Source organism: Aotus nancymaae, unplaced genomic scaffold (genome assembly GCF_030222135.1).
Source record: "Aotus nancymaae isolate 86718 unplaced genomic scaffold, 86718_ANA_hifiasm-v0.15.2.pri h1tg000012l, whole genome shotgun sequence".
Classification (NCBI taxonomy): Eukaryota; Metazoa; Chordata; class Mammalia; order Primates; family Aotidae; genus Aotus; species Aotus nancymaae.
Window position 1 is genome coordinate 46,757,911 of NW_026988423.1, and position 16,841 is coordinate 46,774,751.

The window sequence follows — 16,841 nt, forward strand, 5'->3', positions numbered from 1 at the left end:
TCTTCTAGCTACTGTACCGGACCTCAGAGGGTTTTTTTCTAAATCTTATTAGCTGATCTTTAGTTTCACTTTGTGCAGATTTCTCTATTAATATATATTTAAAACCCTGCTGTATGATGTCACAAATTTGATCATATCAAGGAATGTAATATGTTTATTTATAGAGATGGGATCTTACTACGTTGCCCAGGCTGGAGAGCAGCAGCTAGCCACAGGCATGATCACAACACACTGCAGCCTCAAACCGCAGCAACGCACCAGCCAGGTGCGGCAGTGGTCATGCCTATAATCCCAGCAGTGTGGGAGGCTGAGGTGGGAGGATCACTTGAGGACAGGAGTTTGAGAGCAGGCTGGGAATAAAAGCAAGACCCTGTCTCTACAAACAAAAATTTATTTTAATTAGCCGGTGTGATAGTATGCACCTGTAGTCCCAGTTACTACGGAGGCTGAGGTGGGAAGATTGCTTAAGCCAGGCATTCGAGACTGCAGCAAACTATCATAGCACTCCAGCCCGGACAACAAAGTGAGACCCTATGTCCAAAAAAACCAAAACCAAAACAAACAAAAAACTAGCCATTAGCAGTATGGGGTTTTTTGGAGGAGTGATTAAAATGTTCAGAAATTAGGCTGGGCACGGTGGCTCATGCCTGTAATTCCAGCTACTCGGGAGGCTGAGGCAGAATTGCTTGAACCCGGGAGGTGGAGGCTGCAGTGAGCTGAGATTGCACTATTGCACTCCAGTCTGGGCTACAAGTGTGAAACTCCATCTCAAAAACAAAATTGTTGTGAAATTAGACAGTGGTAACAGCTGCTCAGCATTGTGAATATGTTGATACTAAAATCCACTAAATTATAAACTTTAAAATGGTGAATTGTGGTATGTGAATAATATCTCTATTTTTTAAACTGGCCATCAGTCAGTCACTGTGGAACGTGAGTGAGGGGCAGAGAGAGATCAGTTCCACAACTGATATGGATCTGTATCCCCACCCAAATCTCATGCTGAAATGTGAACCCTGATGGTGGAGGTGGGGCCTGGGGGGAGGTAATTGGATCACGGGGACAGTTTCTCATGGGTCCACATCACCCACTTCGGTCCTACTGAGAGCTGGCCATTAAAAAGTGTGTGGCGGCCACTTTGCCTATGGAGTAGTCATTCTTTATTCCTTTACTAGCTCTTTTGGTTTTGGTTTTTTTTGAGAGAGTCTCGCTCTGTTGCCAGGCTAGAGTGCAGTGATGCGAGCTCAGCTCACTGTAACTTCTAACTCCCTGGTCCAAGCGATTCTCCTGCCTCAGCCTCCAGAGTAGCTGGGACTACAGGCCCGTGCCACCACACCCAGTTAATTTTTATATTTTTAGTAGAGATGGGGTTTCACCATGTTGGCCAGGATGGTCTTGATCTCCTAAACTCGTGATCCGCCCACCTTGGCCTCCCAAAGTGCTGGAATTACAGGCGTGAGCCACCGCACCTGGCCTGCTTTATTTTTTTGAGATAAACTCTTGCTCTGTCCCCCAGACTGGAGTGCTGTGACACGATCTCAGTTCACTGCAACCTCCAAGTGATTCAATTCTCATGCCTCAGCCTCCTGAGTAGCTAGGATTACAGGCATGTGCCACCAGGCCTGGCTAATTTTTGTATTTTTAGTAGAGATGGGGTTTTGCCATGTTTCCCAGGCTGGTCTTGAACTCCTGACCTCAAGCGATCCACCCACCTCGGCCTCCCAAAGTGCTGGGATTACAGGTGTGAGCCACCACGCCCGGCCGTTGATGCTTTAATGTTTCCAAATCTCCCAGCATCACGCTGTCAGCGACCACATACCTGTGTGGAGTCAGTGACAGATGAGAGCTGCAGGTACTCAGAGTTTCCCCAACCAAAAAGACCACCGTCGGCGCTCACGGCCAGGCAGCAGTCACCATAGGTGGCAACTTGGAGAATGTTCACTCCCGCCAGGTCTCCACCCAGCTTGGTGGGCGTACTGGTGATATTGTAGTGACCCAGACCTAACGCAGTGGAAAATACGGATTTTTAATTATTCGCTCTTTTAACAAACACATACACTAACTTACTACAGGCCAAGTGCAGTTTTAAGCACTTAACACGTATGAGCTCAGAAACTCTAATCTGGGCTGGGTACAGTAGCTCATGCCTGTAATCCCAGCACTTTGAGAGGCTGAGGTGGGCAGATCACTTGAGGTCAGGAGTTTGAGATCAGCCTGGTCAACATGGTGAAATGCTGTCTCTGCTAAAAAAAAAAAAAAAAAAAAAAAAAAAAAAAAAAAAAAAATTACAAAAATTATCAGGGCATGGTTGCACATGCCTGTAATCCCAGCTACTTAGGAGGATGAGGCACAAGAATCACTTGAACGTGGGAGGTGGAGTTTCCAGTTAAGCTGAGATCACGCCACTGCACTCCAGCCTGGGCAAGAGTGAGGCTCCATTTCAAAAAAAAGAAAGAAAGAAGAAAGAAGAAAGTAAGAAAAAAGGAAAGAAAGAAAGAAAGAAAGAAAGAAAGAAGGAAAGAAAGAAAGAAAGAAGAAAGAAAGAAAGAAAGAAAGAGAAAGAAAAGAAAGAAAGAAAGAAAAAGAAAGAAACCCTAATCTGTTTATTTCCATGCTCATATACCCTTTTTTTTTTTTTGGAAACAGAGTCTCACTCTGTTGCCCAGGCTGCAGTGCAGTGGTTCGATCTCGGCCCACTGCAACCTCCACCTTCTGGGTTCAAGCAATTCTCTCTTTTTTTTGAGACGGAGTTTCACTCTTGTTGCCCAGGCTGGAGTGCAAAGGCACGATCTTGGCTCACTACAACCTCCACCTTCCAGGTTCAAGCAATTCTCCTGCCTCAGCCTCCCGAGTAGCTGGGATTACAGGCATGCACCACCATACCCGGCTAAATCTGTATTTTTAGTAGAGGCCGGGTTTCTCCATGTTGGCCAGGCTGGTCTCGAACTCCTGACCTCGGGTGATCCGCCCACCTCAGCCTCCCAAAGTGCTGAGATTACAAGCTTGAGCCACTGCACCCAGCCATTTTAAATAATTTAAACAAGCATATAAAGTCACACCTGTGCTACTATTACAATGTAAAAGAGGTATACGTACACACACTAGAACTGGAAGACAACCCGAGACAATGAACAGGAATGGTATCATATGGTGCTCAGAACAGAGAACATTTATACAAGATTGAAGCTGTACACAAAGGCCTTTCTTGGGCGCAAAGACGAAATACGCGGTGGAGAATGTGTATGCCTCACTCCTCTTTCTCTTAAATGCACTAGCTCCTTTTTAATGGGGCATGTGTTTCTTCTTTAACAGGCCTGGCTAAGCTCAGTGGTTCACGCCTGTAATCCCAGCGCTTTAGGAGGCTGAGGTGGGAGCATCACTTCAGCCCAGGAGTTCAAGACCAGCCTGGGCAACATAGCAAGACCCTCTCTCACTAAAAAAAAAAAAAAAAAAAAAAAAGTTTTAAAAATTAGACAGATGTGGTATCACACACCTATAGTCCCAGCTACGTGGGAGGCTGAGGCAAGAGGATCACTTGGGCCCAGGAGTTTAAGGTTGCAGGGAACTATGACTGCACCACTGCACTCTAGGCTTGGCAACAGAGCAAGACTCTGTCTCTAAAAATAAATACAACTTTTAAAACTTTTTTTTTTGAGATGGAGTCTTGCTCTGTCTCCAGGCTACAGTGCAGTGGCGTGCTCTCAGCTCACTGCAATCTCTGCCTCCCAGGTTCAAGCAATTCTCCTGCCTCAGCTCTTCTCGAGTAACTGGGATTATAGGTGCCCACCACCGCACCTAGCTAATTTTTGGTATTTTTAGTAGAGACAGGGTTTCACCACATTGGCCAGGCTGGTCTCGAACTCCTAACCTTGTGATGTACCTGCCTCTGGCTCCCAAAGTGCTGGGATTACAGGCATGAGCTACTGCGCCAGCTTAAAAACATTTTTTAAAGCCTCAAACAGCTTGTTCTTGTTTCTGAAAGACTCAGAACTCCTCTGTTGAGTGGCCAAAGATACCCCAATGCTTTCTCAGTTCATTTCTATAGGAGCCAGGGGTGAGGGGAATGGAAGGGATGCAAAAAAATAGTATTCTCCTGCCTGGAGTCCCAGCACACCAGGAGACCACAGCAGGCAGACTGCCTGAGGTCAGGAGTTCAAGACCAGCCTGGGCAACATGGCAAAACCCTGCGATACAAAGAATTAGCTAGGAGTGGTGGCTCACACCTGTTGTCCCAGCTACTCTGGAGGCTGCGGTGGGAGATCACCTAAGCCTGGGAGTTTGAGGCTGCAGTGAGCCACGATCACACCACTTGGGTGATGGCACCGGAGACTCTGTCTCAAAAAAGAACAGTATTCCCCAGAAAGTGGTAAGAGGTAAGAGCTGAATTAAGGAAGGAGGGTTTTAGCCCATAAAGGTCGTAGAGCTCATAGCTCCACAGGACACAGGCCGAGAACTTTCACAGCCCCAGTGCAGGGAAAGACGCTACCTGTTTGCCCGTCAGCGCCCCATCCACAAGAATAGACTTCTCCTTTATCCGTCAGGAACAGACTATGATCCTGACCACAGGCCACCTAGCAGACAAACAGAGGTAAGGGTGATGAGAAGAAACGCTGAGAACCCTTTTGTCCTCATCCAAAGAGCCAAAGGACCAGCACCAAGGCATACTGCTCCTGGGCACCTGGAGCACGGTCCAGGCAGGCTGCCCCATGCTCATCTTAGTCCTTCTCAATCCACCGGTCTCCCACTGCACTGAAACGGCTCGTGTTAAAGTAAAATGCGGATCTCCAAAGGAGCAAATCCAAGAGCTGTGCCGTCCATCCCATGCCACCTCCAGAGAACCACCCCTCCTCCACAACCTTTCTCCTCCCAGCCCTCTCTTCCAGCCTTGCTCAGGCACTCAGCCCCTTCTGTGTTGGCATCTCTCTCCAGGGTCTGTCTCCTGCCCACTTCTCTCCTCACTCCTCATGCCACCCTGGGAGATGGCGTCCATTCCCACCATTTAACAGTTGCCTCTGCACTGTGATCTCCGGTCTCCACAACTCTACTCAGTTCCAGACTCATTTTTCTAACTGCCTAATAAAAAGCACCATTTATCGAACAATGTTTACGCCAGACACTGTGCTAAGTCAATAACCAAAACCACCTAGTAAGAAACAATCTCAGCCGGGTGCAGTGACGCACTCCTGTAATCCCAGCACTTTGGGAGGCTGAGGCGTGTGGATCACCTGTGGCCAGGAGTTTGAGACCAGCCTGACCAATTTGGTGAAACCTCATCTCTACTAAAAATACAAAAATTAGCCGGGTGTGGTGGCGCACACCTGTAATCCCAGCTACTCGGGAGTCTGAGGCAGAAGAATCGCTTCAATCCAGGAGGTGGAGGTTGCAGTGAGCCAAGATCGTGCCAATGCGTCAAAAAAAAAAAAAAAATCAGAGATATCTGCTAACTTGCACAAAGTTACTCAATCTAATAGGTGAAGGAAACCGGGCACGGTGGCTCACACCTGTAATCCCAACCCTTTGGGAGGCCAAGGCCGGAGGATGGCTTGAAGCCAAGAGTTTGAGACCAGCCTGGACAACACAGTGAGAACCTGTCTCTTTAAAAAAAATAATTGGCCAGGGCCGGGCGCTGTGGCTCATGCCTGTAATCCCAGCACTTTGGGAGGCCAAGGTGGGTGAATCACGAGGTCAAGAGATCTAGACCATCCTGGTCAACATGGTGAAACCCTGTCTCTACTAAAAATACAAAAAATTAGCTGGGCATGGTGGCGCGTGCCTGTAATCCCAGCTACTCAGGAGGCTGAGGCAGGAGAATTGCCTGAACCCAGGAGGCGGAGGTTGCAGTGAGCCGAGATCGCATCATTGCACTCCAGCTTGGGTAACAAGAGCGAAACTCCGTCTCAAAAAATAAATAAATAAATAAATAATTGGCCAAAGATGGTGATTGATGCATGCCTGTAGACCCAGCTACTCAGCGGGCTGAGGCAAGAGGATCACTTGAGCCCAAGAGTTCAAGGCTGCAGTAAGCTATGATCACGCCACTGTATACCACCATGGGCAACAGAGTGAGACCCTGCCTCTAAAAAATTCTAAAATAAAACCAAAAAGCCAGCCATATCATAGGGTAATTAGTGCCATGGTGTTCTAGGCTGGCTGTATTTTGCTCTCCATTTTATTCTCATCCCCGGAATAGTGCCTGGCTCCTGGCAGGTGCCTGTAATAAATACTGAAATGCATACATGCATGAATACAGCAAGTGCTGTGAACCTTTTGCCTCAGCCTCCCCAAATGCTGAGATTATGAGCCTGAGCCACCACACCTGACCTCAGTTAGCTTTTACCTTGATCACCCACTAGAGCATCATCCCCAAAAATCTTTTTTTTTTTTTTTTGAGACAAGAGTCTTGCTCTGTCATCCAGGCTGGAGTGCAGTGGTGCTATCTCGGCTCACTGCAGCCTCCATCTCCCAGGTTCAAGCAATTCCTGTGCCTTGCCTCCCGAGCAGCTGAAATTACAGGCATGTGCCACCGCACCCGGCCGATTTTTGTATTTTTAGTAGAAACGGAATTTCACCATGTTGGCCAGCCTGGTCTGGAACTCCTGACTTCAGGTGATCCACCTGCTTCAGCATCCCAAAGTGCTGTGATTACAGGTATGAGCCCCCACGCTTGGCTCCAAAATCTTAGTAAACTTTGTATCCCTAGAATCTAGCATAAATCCTGGCCTACAGTAAGCAGGCTATAATTTCTACTAAAATAATTTATTAATTCAGAAAATTTGCCATCACCTTACCCAAATCTCAATTTTTCCAAAGCACCCCGGGAACAGAACAAGCAGCTCTCGGCCCCTCTCTCTTACCTGGACCACCTGTCCGTCGAAGTCCTGCATTCTGTGGACTCTGTGACTTTCACTACAGCCAGGAAAAATTGGGAAGAAGCAAGAGATGTGGTCGTGACAAGCACTGGGCAGCCCTTTCCCCGTCACCCCTAACTGATGGTCCATCCACCCCGACACAGTAACTGGTAGGGGAACTCTCAAGGTCAAAATTGAGGCTGAGTTAGGCCTGGCCATGAAGGTAAAACAAAACAAAACAAAATCCCAGGTAATGTTAACCTGCAGCAGAAGGTGAGAGTGGTGTTAAGGCCCTCCAACATCACACAAGGAACAAGAGCAAAACGTTTTTAACACTAAAATGAACAGAACTGGCTGGGCAGTGGCTCACACCTGTAATCCCACCACTTTTGGAGGCCAAGTTGGGGCAGATCACTTGAGGTCAGGAGTTTGAAACCATCCTGGCCAACATGACGAAACCACATCTCTACTAAAAATACAAAAATTAGCTGGGTGTCGTGGCGCGCATCTGTAGTCCCAGCTACTCGGGAGGTTGAGACATGAGAATCACTTGAACCCAGGAGGCAGAGGTTGCACTGAGCCTAAATCTCACCACTGCACTCCAGACTGCGTGACAGAGCAAGACTCCACCTCAAAAAAAAAAAACAAAAAATAAATAAAAAGTAAAATGAAAAGAACTGAAATAAAGGAGAATGCTTAAAAATCAATTTGGTAAAATCAAAACTTAAATTGTAAAAATTCATCCAAAGAAGGCCGGGCGCAATGGCTCATGCCTGTAATCCCAGTACTGTGGGAGGCCGAGGCAGGTGGATCATGAGGTCAAGAGATCGAAACCATTCTGGCCAACATGGTGAAACCCCGCCCCTACTAAAAATACAAAAATTAGCTAGGCATGGTGGCACATCCCTGTAGTCCCAGCTACTCGGGAAGCTGAGGCAGGAGAATCACTTGAATCTGGGAGGCGGAGGGTGCAATGAGCTGAGATCGCGTCACTGCACTCCAGCCTGACAACAGTGGGAGCCTCCATCTCAAAAAAAAGAAATTCATCCGAAGAAGTTCTACACACCAAAACCAATGGTCGGCAGGGCACGGTGGCTCACGCCTGTAATCCCAGCACTTTGGGAAGCCAAGGCGGGTGGATCACGAGGTCAAGAGATCGAGACCATCCTGGCCAACATGGTGAAACCCATCTCTACTAAAAAAATATAAAAATTAGCTGGGCATGGTGGCACGTGCCTGTAGTCCCAGCTACTCGGGAGGCTGAGGCAGAAGAATTGGTTGAATCTGGGAGGCGGAGGTTGCAGTGAGCCGAGATCGCGCCACTGCACTCCAGCCCGGCACCTGGCGACAGAGCGAGACTCTGTCTCAAAAAAATAAATAAATAAAATAAAATAAATAAATAAATAAAAACAATGGTCATGACCCCTTCTCTCCCATGAAGCTAATGTATGGCGCTCAACCTGAAATAGAAAGCATTTTCCCAGCTTTCCAGTGAGTTCTCACGGACCCCTCTCAGACGTGCCTCTGACTGCCCCACAGGTTTACCACAGTCATCTCCCTAGAAATGTTTAACACTTGGCTGGGCACAGTGGCTCATGCCTATAATCCCAGCACTTTGGGAGGCTGAGGCAGGTGGATCACAAGGTTAGGAGTTCAAGACCAACCTGGCCAAGGTGGTGAAACCCTATCTCTAGTAAAAATACCAAAAGAAAAAAAAAAAAAATTAGCCGGACGTGGTCGCGGCGCCTGTAACACCAACTACTTTAGAGGCTGAGGCAGGAGAATTGCTTGAACCCGGGAGGCAGAGTTTGCCATGAGCTGAGACGTTGCCACCACACTCCAGCCTGGGTGACAGAGCAAGACTCCGTCAAAAAAAAAAAAAAAAAGAAAGAAATGTTTAACACTTAACCCAACATGGGGAAGGGTAGGCCTTTGGGGAACTCACCTGTAAATTTCATTTTCGACCACCTTTCTTCCACATTGCCCATAAGAATTGTTTCCCATGCTGAAGACTAAAAATAACACCACCAATTAAATCAGTTCTGCAGGTTTATGGGATCCTAGAATGTCAGGACTGGAAGGGGTCTGGAGGGTGGTCCCGTCCTGGTAAGCTTACCCCCACTCCAACTGCCCCTGGGTTTCCTTCTCCAACATTCTCAGACTTTACAGAAACTCCCATGGGGTGTGTGGGGAGCCAGACCCCCTTCCTCTCCTGGCCCAGGATCTACCTCTTGGGAATTCCACCTTATGAGGTTAGAACCTGTCACCAGGCTGCCCTGAACACCACTCCCCTCTAGAAAGAGCTCCTAAACACCACCTCTACCTTTTCCTGTAGAGTACACTCAGCCAGAAAATGAAATTAAAGGCTAGGCACAGTGGCTCACGATTGTAATACCAGCACTTTGGGAAGGCCAAGGCAGGTGGATCACTTGAGGTCAGGAGTTCAAGGCAGCCTGGCCAACATGGTGAAACCCAGTCTCTACTAAAAATACAAAAATTAGGAGAGCACGGTGATGGGTGCCTGTAGTCCCAGCTACTCAGGAGACTGAGGCAACAGAATCACTTGAACCCAAGAGGTGGAGGCTGCAGTAAGCCAAGATCACACCACTGCACTCTAGCCTGGGTGACAGAGCAAGACTCCATCTCAGATTAAAAAAAAAAAAAAAGAGGCTGGGCATGGTGGCTCATGCCTGTAATCCCAGCACTTTGGGAGGCCAAGGCGGGCAGATCACAAGGTCAGGAGTTCAAGACCACCCTGGCCAATATTGTGAAACTCTGTCTCTACTAAAAATACAAAAATTAGCCAGGTGTGGTGGCAGACGCCTGTAATCCCAGATACTCAAGAGGCTGAGGCAGGAGAATCAAACCCAGGAGGTGGAGGTTTCAGTGAGCCAAGATGGCACCACTGCACTCCAGTCTGGTGACAAGGAGAGACTCTGTCTCAAAAAAAAAAAAGAAAAAGAAAATGAAACGTGAAAAATGTAATCATATTGACCTTGCCCTGGAAATAACCCCTCTTCTAAAGAGGGGCTATGTCACCCAGGGGCCTGGACTCTGAAAGACCCCAACCATGTAGAAGATGTGTTAGCCAACAGGCTTCTTTCAAAGTCAGCGCTGGGCCGCGCACAGTGGCTCACGCCTGTAATCCCAGCACTTTGTGAGGCTGAGGCAGGCAGATCACCTAAGGTCAGGAGTTTAAGACCAGCCTGGCCAACATGATGAAACCCCGTCTTTACAAAATACAAAAATTAGCTGGGCGTGTTGGTGTGTGCCTGTAATCCCAGCTACTCGGGAGGCTGAGGCAGAAGAATCACTTGAACCCAGGAGGTGGAGATTGCAGTGAGCCAAGACTGTGCCACTGCACTCCAGCCTGGGCAACAAGAATGAGACTCCGTCTCAAAAAAAAGAAAAAGAAAAAGCCACCTCACCACACCACCCAGCTCAGTGACTTCACAGCAAACGGAGCAGGAGGCCTTCCTTGATCAGGCTGCCTTGTGTGGTTACATTTAGAAATACATGCAATTTTCTAAGAACCAGAGAGCAGAGCACATAAGAATCAACAACATGTGTCCCGCTGCTTTGAGCAATCCTACTGATCTGCTCAGGAAACGCCACGTTTCACTCATTAGATGCGGCTCCACTGAACAAGCCACTCAGGCCCGACCTGAGGCTCCGTTTCACAATGGAATGGTCCCCCCAACTCCTCCATCACCCTTCAATAGACGCCAACTCACCTCCTTCCCTGTCTGTCAAGACAAGAGAGTGAGCTCGGCCACAGGCGACCTGCAGCACCCGTGTCCCCTGAGGTCTGTCCAGAGGCAGGGGGACAGGTGAGGGCTCCAAAACATACTCGTAGCCCCTCGCTGGACAAAACACAGAACACTGATTCAGAGGCATGGCATTTCTAACACTGGAAATCAGACGGTGCAACTCCACACTACTACGTTAGAAAACAGAGTGTCGGAGATAGGAAAGACCCTTCAAGACAGGTAAGTTAGAGGCAGAGCAAGAACCAGAAGCCCAACTCCCAGCCTACAGCATAGACTGCCTCTATGACACAAAGCAGGTTACCAAAGAGCATACTCAGTCTTCTTATTAAAGAAGCATACTCAGTCTTCTTATTAAAGAAATCTTGGCCGAGTGCAGTGGCTCATGCCTGCAATCCCAGCATTTCAGGAGGCTGAGGTGGGTGGATCGTTTGAGGTCAGTAGTTCAAGACCAGCCTGGCCAACATGGTGAAACCCCATTTCTACTAAAAATATAAGATTAGCTGGACATGACGGCGGGCGCCTAGAGTCCCAGCAACTCAGAAGGCTGAGGCAAGAGAATCACTTTAACCTGGAAGGCGGAGGTTGCAGTTAGCCGAGATCATGCCACTGCACTCCAGCCTGGGTAAGAGTGAGACTCCATCTAAAAAAAAAAAAAAATACATCTGACATAAAATAAATGAAAAAAGAAAAGAAAATATATGCTATGATTAAAATATTATAAAAATGTATTTGCAACCAGGCACGGTGGCTCATGCCTGTAATGCCAACACTTTGAGGCCGATGCAGGCAGATCATGAGGTCAGGAGTTTGAGACCAGCCTGGCCAACATGGTGAAAACCCATCTCCACTAAAAATACAAAAAACGAGCTGGGCATGGTGGCATGCACTTGTAGTCCCAGCTACTCAGGAGGCTGAGGCAGGAGAATCGCTTGAACCCAGGAGGCGGAGGTTGTGGTTGAGCTGAGATCACACCATTGCATTCCAGCCTGGGTGACAGAGCGAGGCTCCATCTCAAAAAAAAAAAAAAAATTATATATGCCTGTGAACAAGGGAACAGGAAAAAATAAACATGGTTTGTCAAGTGTGTATTTCTGGGTATGTCCTCCTTATTTTAGGAACGCTTTCTTTCTTCTTTTTTTTAAGAGACATGGTCTTGCTCTGTTACCCAGGCTGGAATACAGTGGCACAATTACCACTCACTGCAGCCTCAAACTCATGGGTTAAAGCAATCCTCCTACCTCAGCCTCTTGAGTAACAGGTGTTACAGATGCATACCACCATGCTCAGCTAATTCTTTTTCATTTTCAGAGACAGGGCCTCGTTATGTTGCCCAGGCTGGTCTGGAACTCCAGGCCTCAAGCAATCCCACCCACCTTAGCCTTCCAAAGTGCTGGGATTACAGGCGTAAGTCACTTGTGCCTGGTCTAGGAAATATTCCTTACTGTTCCCATAGTAATTTTTAGCTAATGTCTACTTTTCTGTTTGTTTGATCTCACTCGTCACCCAGGCTGGAATGCAGTGGCATGATCTTGGTTCACTGCAACCTCCACCTTCCATGTTCAAGAGTTTCTCATGCCTCAGCCTCTGAAGTAGCTGGAACTCTACAGGCGCATACCACCATGCCCAGCTAATTTTTTCTATTTAGTAAAGATGGGTTTTCGTCATGCTGGCGAAAAAATTTTTAGTAGAGTGGTGGCAGGCACCTGTAATCCCAGCTACTCGGGAGGCTGAGGCAGAAGAATCGCTTGAACCCGGGAGGCGGAGGCTGCAGTGACCCGGCATCGTCCCACTGCATTCCAGCCTGGGCAACAGAGTGAGACTCCATTTCAAAAAAAAATGAAAAAAAAACAACAAAGGGAGCTTTCTCAAACCAATCCCAGCAGAGGGGAAACAGGTGCGGATGCTCACTCTTATCTTTCCGGCTCCTATGAAATCCAAGCTGAGAATCTTTGTTGAGTCCCATCCCCCAAACTTTCGTAACATCTGTGGTCTTAGAGGACAGCAGTGTGAATCCATAGCCACAAGCAGCGGACGAAATCTGAAAAACAGTTCCCGCAAAGCATGAACTGATTTGTAATGTCAAGTCTTTTAGTAGTAAATGACAGGTTATTTATCAAATCCAAGAACATATACTATTTTGGGGGTTTTGTTTCTATTTTTGAGATAGTCTCACTCTGTCGCCCAGGCTGGAGTACAGTGGTACAGTCTCAGCTCACTGCAATCTCCATCCCCCAGGGTCAAGCAATTCTCATGCCTCAGCCTCTCGAGTAGCTGGGACTACAGGTGTGTGCACCAAATCTGGCTAATTTTTGTATTTTTAGTAGAGACGGGGTTTCACCATGTTGGCCAGGCTGGTCTCGAACTCCTGACCTCAAGTGATCTGCCTACCTTGGCCTCCCAAGGTGCTGGGATTATGGGCATAAGCCACTGCACCTGGCCCAAGAACACATATTATCAATACACCACCTCGCATTTATTGAGCATTTACTACATGCTTGATAAGTGTTATCTCATTTAATCTTTATAATCACTCTATGAAGGGTGATTTACATGTAGACCATAAATCTAGTGGTAAATGTCAGCTTACCACTAGGTATTACCATCCCCCTTCACCAACACCAAGACACCATCTACCAGCCAGGTGCAGCCTATACACCATCTACCAGTCTATTTGGGAGGCTGAGGCGGGCAGATCACTTGAGGTCAGGAGTTCAAGACCCACTTAGTCAACATGCCAGGCAAGGTGGTGGGCACCTGGAATCCCAGCTACACGGGAGGCTGAGGCAGGAGAATCGCTCGAACCCAGGAGGTGGAGGTTGCAGTGAGCAGAGATCGTGTCATTGCACTCCAGCCTGCGTGACAGAGTGAGACTCCATCTCAAAAAAATAAATAAATAAACCCTCTTTCCATACTACCCAGAGTGACCATATTCCCAGCTGGCCTGGGACAGTCCTGGTTTACACTGGATGTTCCAACATTCACTCTCAAATTGGATGACAAATTATATGGTCACACGAACTATCCCCTACTATCTTGTGGCTGTTTACAGTTGATCAGAGGCCTCTGTAGTGTCTCTCAGGGACCATGTGTAAGTCTAACGTAACCCTAACGTGACCCGTGGTAAATCTGCATGAAAACGCCAGCTGGAAAACACGTTTACTGCTGATCATGAACAGATGCTAGGAACTCTCTTTCATTCCAGCATTTCTTGAAGAAAACTAGCTAAATATTTCTTTGAAATTTGATTTGTTGACACCTTGTTTAGTCAAGTCATCCAGTGGTGATATTTTCCCTTGTAATATTCATATGGAATATAATTCACATAGGCCTGCATCCTTGTGCTAGTCCAAAAGAACTGGCCAGGTGTGATGGCTCACGCCTCTAATTCCAGCACTTTGAGAGGCCAAGGTGGGCAGTTCACGAGGTCAAGAGATCAAGACCATCCTGATCAACGTGGTGAAACCCCATCTCTACTAAAAATACAAAAATTAGCTGGGCATGGTGGTGCGCGCCTGTAGTCCCAGCTACTCAGGAGGCGGAGGCAGGAGAATCGCTTGAACCCGGGAGGTGGACGTTACAGTGAGCTGAGATTGCACCACTGCACTCCAGCCTGGCAACAGAGAGAGACTCTGTCTCAAAAAGAAGAAGAAGAAGAAAAACTTCAGTTCTCTGGCCTCCTGGAGCCTCTGTACTTCTGGAATGGCTCCAGTTCCACCAAGACAATCCATGTGAGAGTCAGGAGACAGCCCCCAGCCATGCATTCAGTAACACAGAAAACAGAAAACAGGAAAGTCAGCAAGGCACTGTGGCTCATGCCTGTCATCCCAGCACTTTGGGAGGCCAAAGCATAAGAATCACTTGAGGCCACAAGTTCGAGACCAGCCTGGCCAACATGAGACCCCCATCTCTACAAAAAATTTAAAAATTAGCTAGGTGTGGTGGCATGCACCCACAGTCCCAGCTACTCAGGAGGCTGAGGTGGTAGGATCACTTCAGCCCAAGAGGCAGATGTTGCAATGAACAGAGATCAAGCCACTGTACTCCAGCCTCAGTGACAGAGACCCTGTTTCAAAAAAAAAAAAAATTACTAGATGAGCTTTACAGCAGATTTGTGCAGGCAAAAGAAAGAATAAGAATCAGTGAACTTGAAAATAGGTAACTAAGATTAGCCAGTCTAAGAAACTGAAAGAAAAAAGGCCACGCGTGATGGCTCATACCTATAATTCCAGCACTTTGGGAGGCTGAGGCGAGAGGATCACCTGAGCCCAAGAGTTGGAGACCAGCCTGGGCAACATAGCAAGATCGGTCTCTATAAAAAAATTTAAAAATTAGCTCAGCATGCTGGTGCACACTTGTAGTCTCAGCTCCGTGGGAGGCTCGGGCAGAAGGATCCCTTGAGCCCAGGAGGTCGAGGCAGCGGTGAGCTATGATGGCACCACTGCAATCCAGCCTGGGAGACATAGTGAGACCCTGTCTTTAAAAAATAAATTAAAAAATAAAAATTCCCTTTCTGAGTTGTTCATCCACCCCAGCTGGCCCACATTTTCAAAGAATTTTTGAATTTCGTTTTCCTAACATCAGAACTTCAGCAGTCACCCTGGCCTGAGTGTGAATCCCACTGCACATAAACTGCTACCAGATGCCCGGGCGAGGTGGCTCATGCCTGTAATCCCAGCACTTTGGGAGGCCAAGGCGGGTGGGTCACGTAAGGTCAGGAATTCGAGACCAGTCTGGCCAACATGGTGAATCCCCATCTCTACTAAAAATATAAAAAAATTAGCTGGGCGTGGCGGCGGGCGCCTGTAATCCCAGCTACTCTGGAGGCTGAGGCAGGAGAATCGCATGAATCCGAGAGGTGGAGGTTGCAGTGAGCAGAGATCGTGCCACTGAACTCCAGCCTAGGCGACAGAGCAAAGCTCCGTCTTAAAAAAAGCAAACAAACAACAAAAACATAAAAATTAAAAAAAAAAAAAAAAACCTGTTATCAGCGGTGCGGCCTTGGGCCTCAACCTCTCCGGGCCTCTTCTTCCTCCCTCGTAACTGGGGTAACAACTCTCGACTCACTGGGTGCTAAGCGAATGACACGAGCATTGCCACCCAATAAATGTTGACAGCTATCCCTAACGCCTTCCCCTCGCAGGCTTGTAGACAGCTCGAGGGTCGTCCTCCCCGAAGTCTGGCCACCCAGAGGAGCTAGAGCCGAACAGGTCGAGGGAGGCCGGGAGTGCCGAAAACAGGGAGAGAGGAAGCCGCGGCCCATACCTTTTGGTCCAGCTCCAGGCGATAGGGCACGGGCTGGATCCTGCGGGGCGGCCGGGGGCCGGCACGGGGGCCGGGCCTGGAGCTGGGCACCACGAAGGTGGGCACGCCCAGTGCCCCTGAGAAGCTGAAGCCCCACACGAAGACGCGATCCGCGCGGGCAGCGCGCTCGCCCACGTACTGGAACACGGGCACCTCCGCCTCGGCTTCTGCCGCTTCGCGCCGGCTCTGCGTGCGCCTGGCCGCCGTCCAGTGCCCTCGCCCCGGCCCCGGCCCGCTCAGCCGCCGCACCAGCCGAGCCCCAGCCACCAAGGAAACCAGCGCCATCCTCCTCTTCACGCCTCAGCGACCGCTGGACACCGCCATCTTGCGTGACCTTTGACGCCACGCCTCAGCGGAAGAGGCCGTGGCCACGTTTACTCCTGGTTGGAGGCAAAGGCGCTGAGGGCAGCCCACGGCTCAGGAAGGTGGGGCGGGGCTTGAAGGGGCGGGGCAATCCTGAGGGGCGGGGTTAGGGGCGGGGGCATGCAACCAAGATCATCGTTCCTTAGCAAAACTCTGTGTCCTGTTTTACTCTCTTGCTATTGCCCCGCGATATTTCTCACCTGGCCTTGCTGCAGCCATCCCCGCTCCCATCTGCTCCTAGGCCATCTCAGGCCGTCCTCCAGTCACAGCGAGCAGGAGTAGGCGATTTCTGCTGCCTTCGGGCCAGGTCCCCTCAACCTATCACTCACCTTGAGACAGCTCACTGCAACCTCCCCCTCCCGGGTTCAAGTGATTCTCCTGCCTCAGCCTCCTGAGTAACTGGGACCACAGGCATGTACCACCACGCCTGGCTAATTTTTGTATTTTCAGTAGAGATGGGTTTCACCATGTTGGCCAGACTGGTCTTGAACTCCTGACCTCAAGTGATCCACCCACCTCTACCTCCATCAGAACTTCTGCAGTCACACTGGCCCGAGTG

General features: G+C 48.8%; 1 protein-coding gene across 1 annotated transcript in view; it reads right to left on the reverse strand.

Annotated features, from left to right (window-relative positions):
- The window catches only part of RCC1L (RCC1 like), a 29,749-nt gene extending 13,480 nt beyond the window's left edge, over positions 1-16,269 (reverse strand). The window contains exons 1-7 of the mRNA XM_064375632.1: positions 15,881-16,269; positions 12,527-12,656; positions 10,583-10,711; positions 8,794-8,860; positions 6,855-6,906; positions 4,487-4,571; positions 1,820-2,001 (exon numbers count right to left, since the gene is read on the reverse strand). Coding sequence (XP_064231702.1) covers positions 1,820-2,001; positions 4,487-4,571; positions 6,855-6,906; positions 8,794-8,860; positions 10,583-10,711; positions 12,527-12,656; positions 15,881-16,204 — 969 coding nt within the window. The 5' untranslated portion in view covers positions 16,205-16,269. The remainder of the gene's footprint in view (positions 1-1,819; positions 2,002-4,486; positions 4,572-6,854; positions 6,907-8,793; positions 8,861-10,582; positions 10,712-12,526; positions 12,657-15,880) is intronic.
- Between the last annotated feature and the right edge of the window lie 572 nt (positions 16,270-16,841).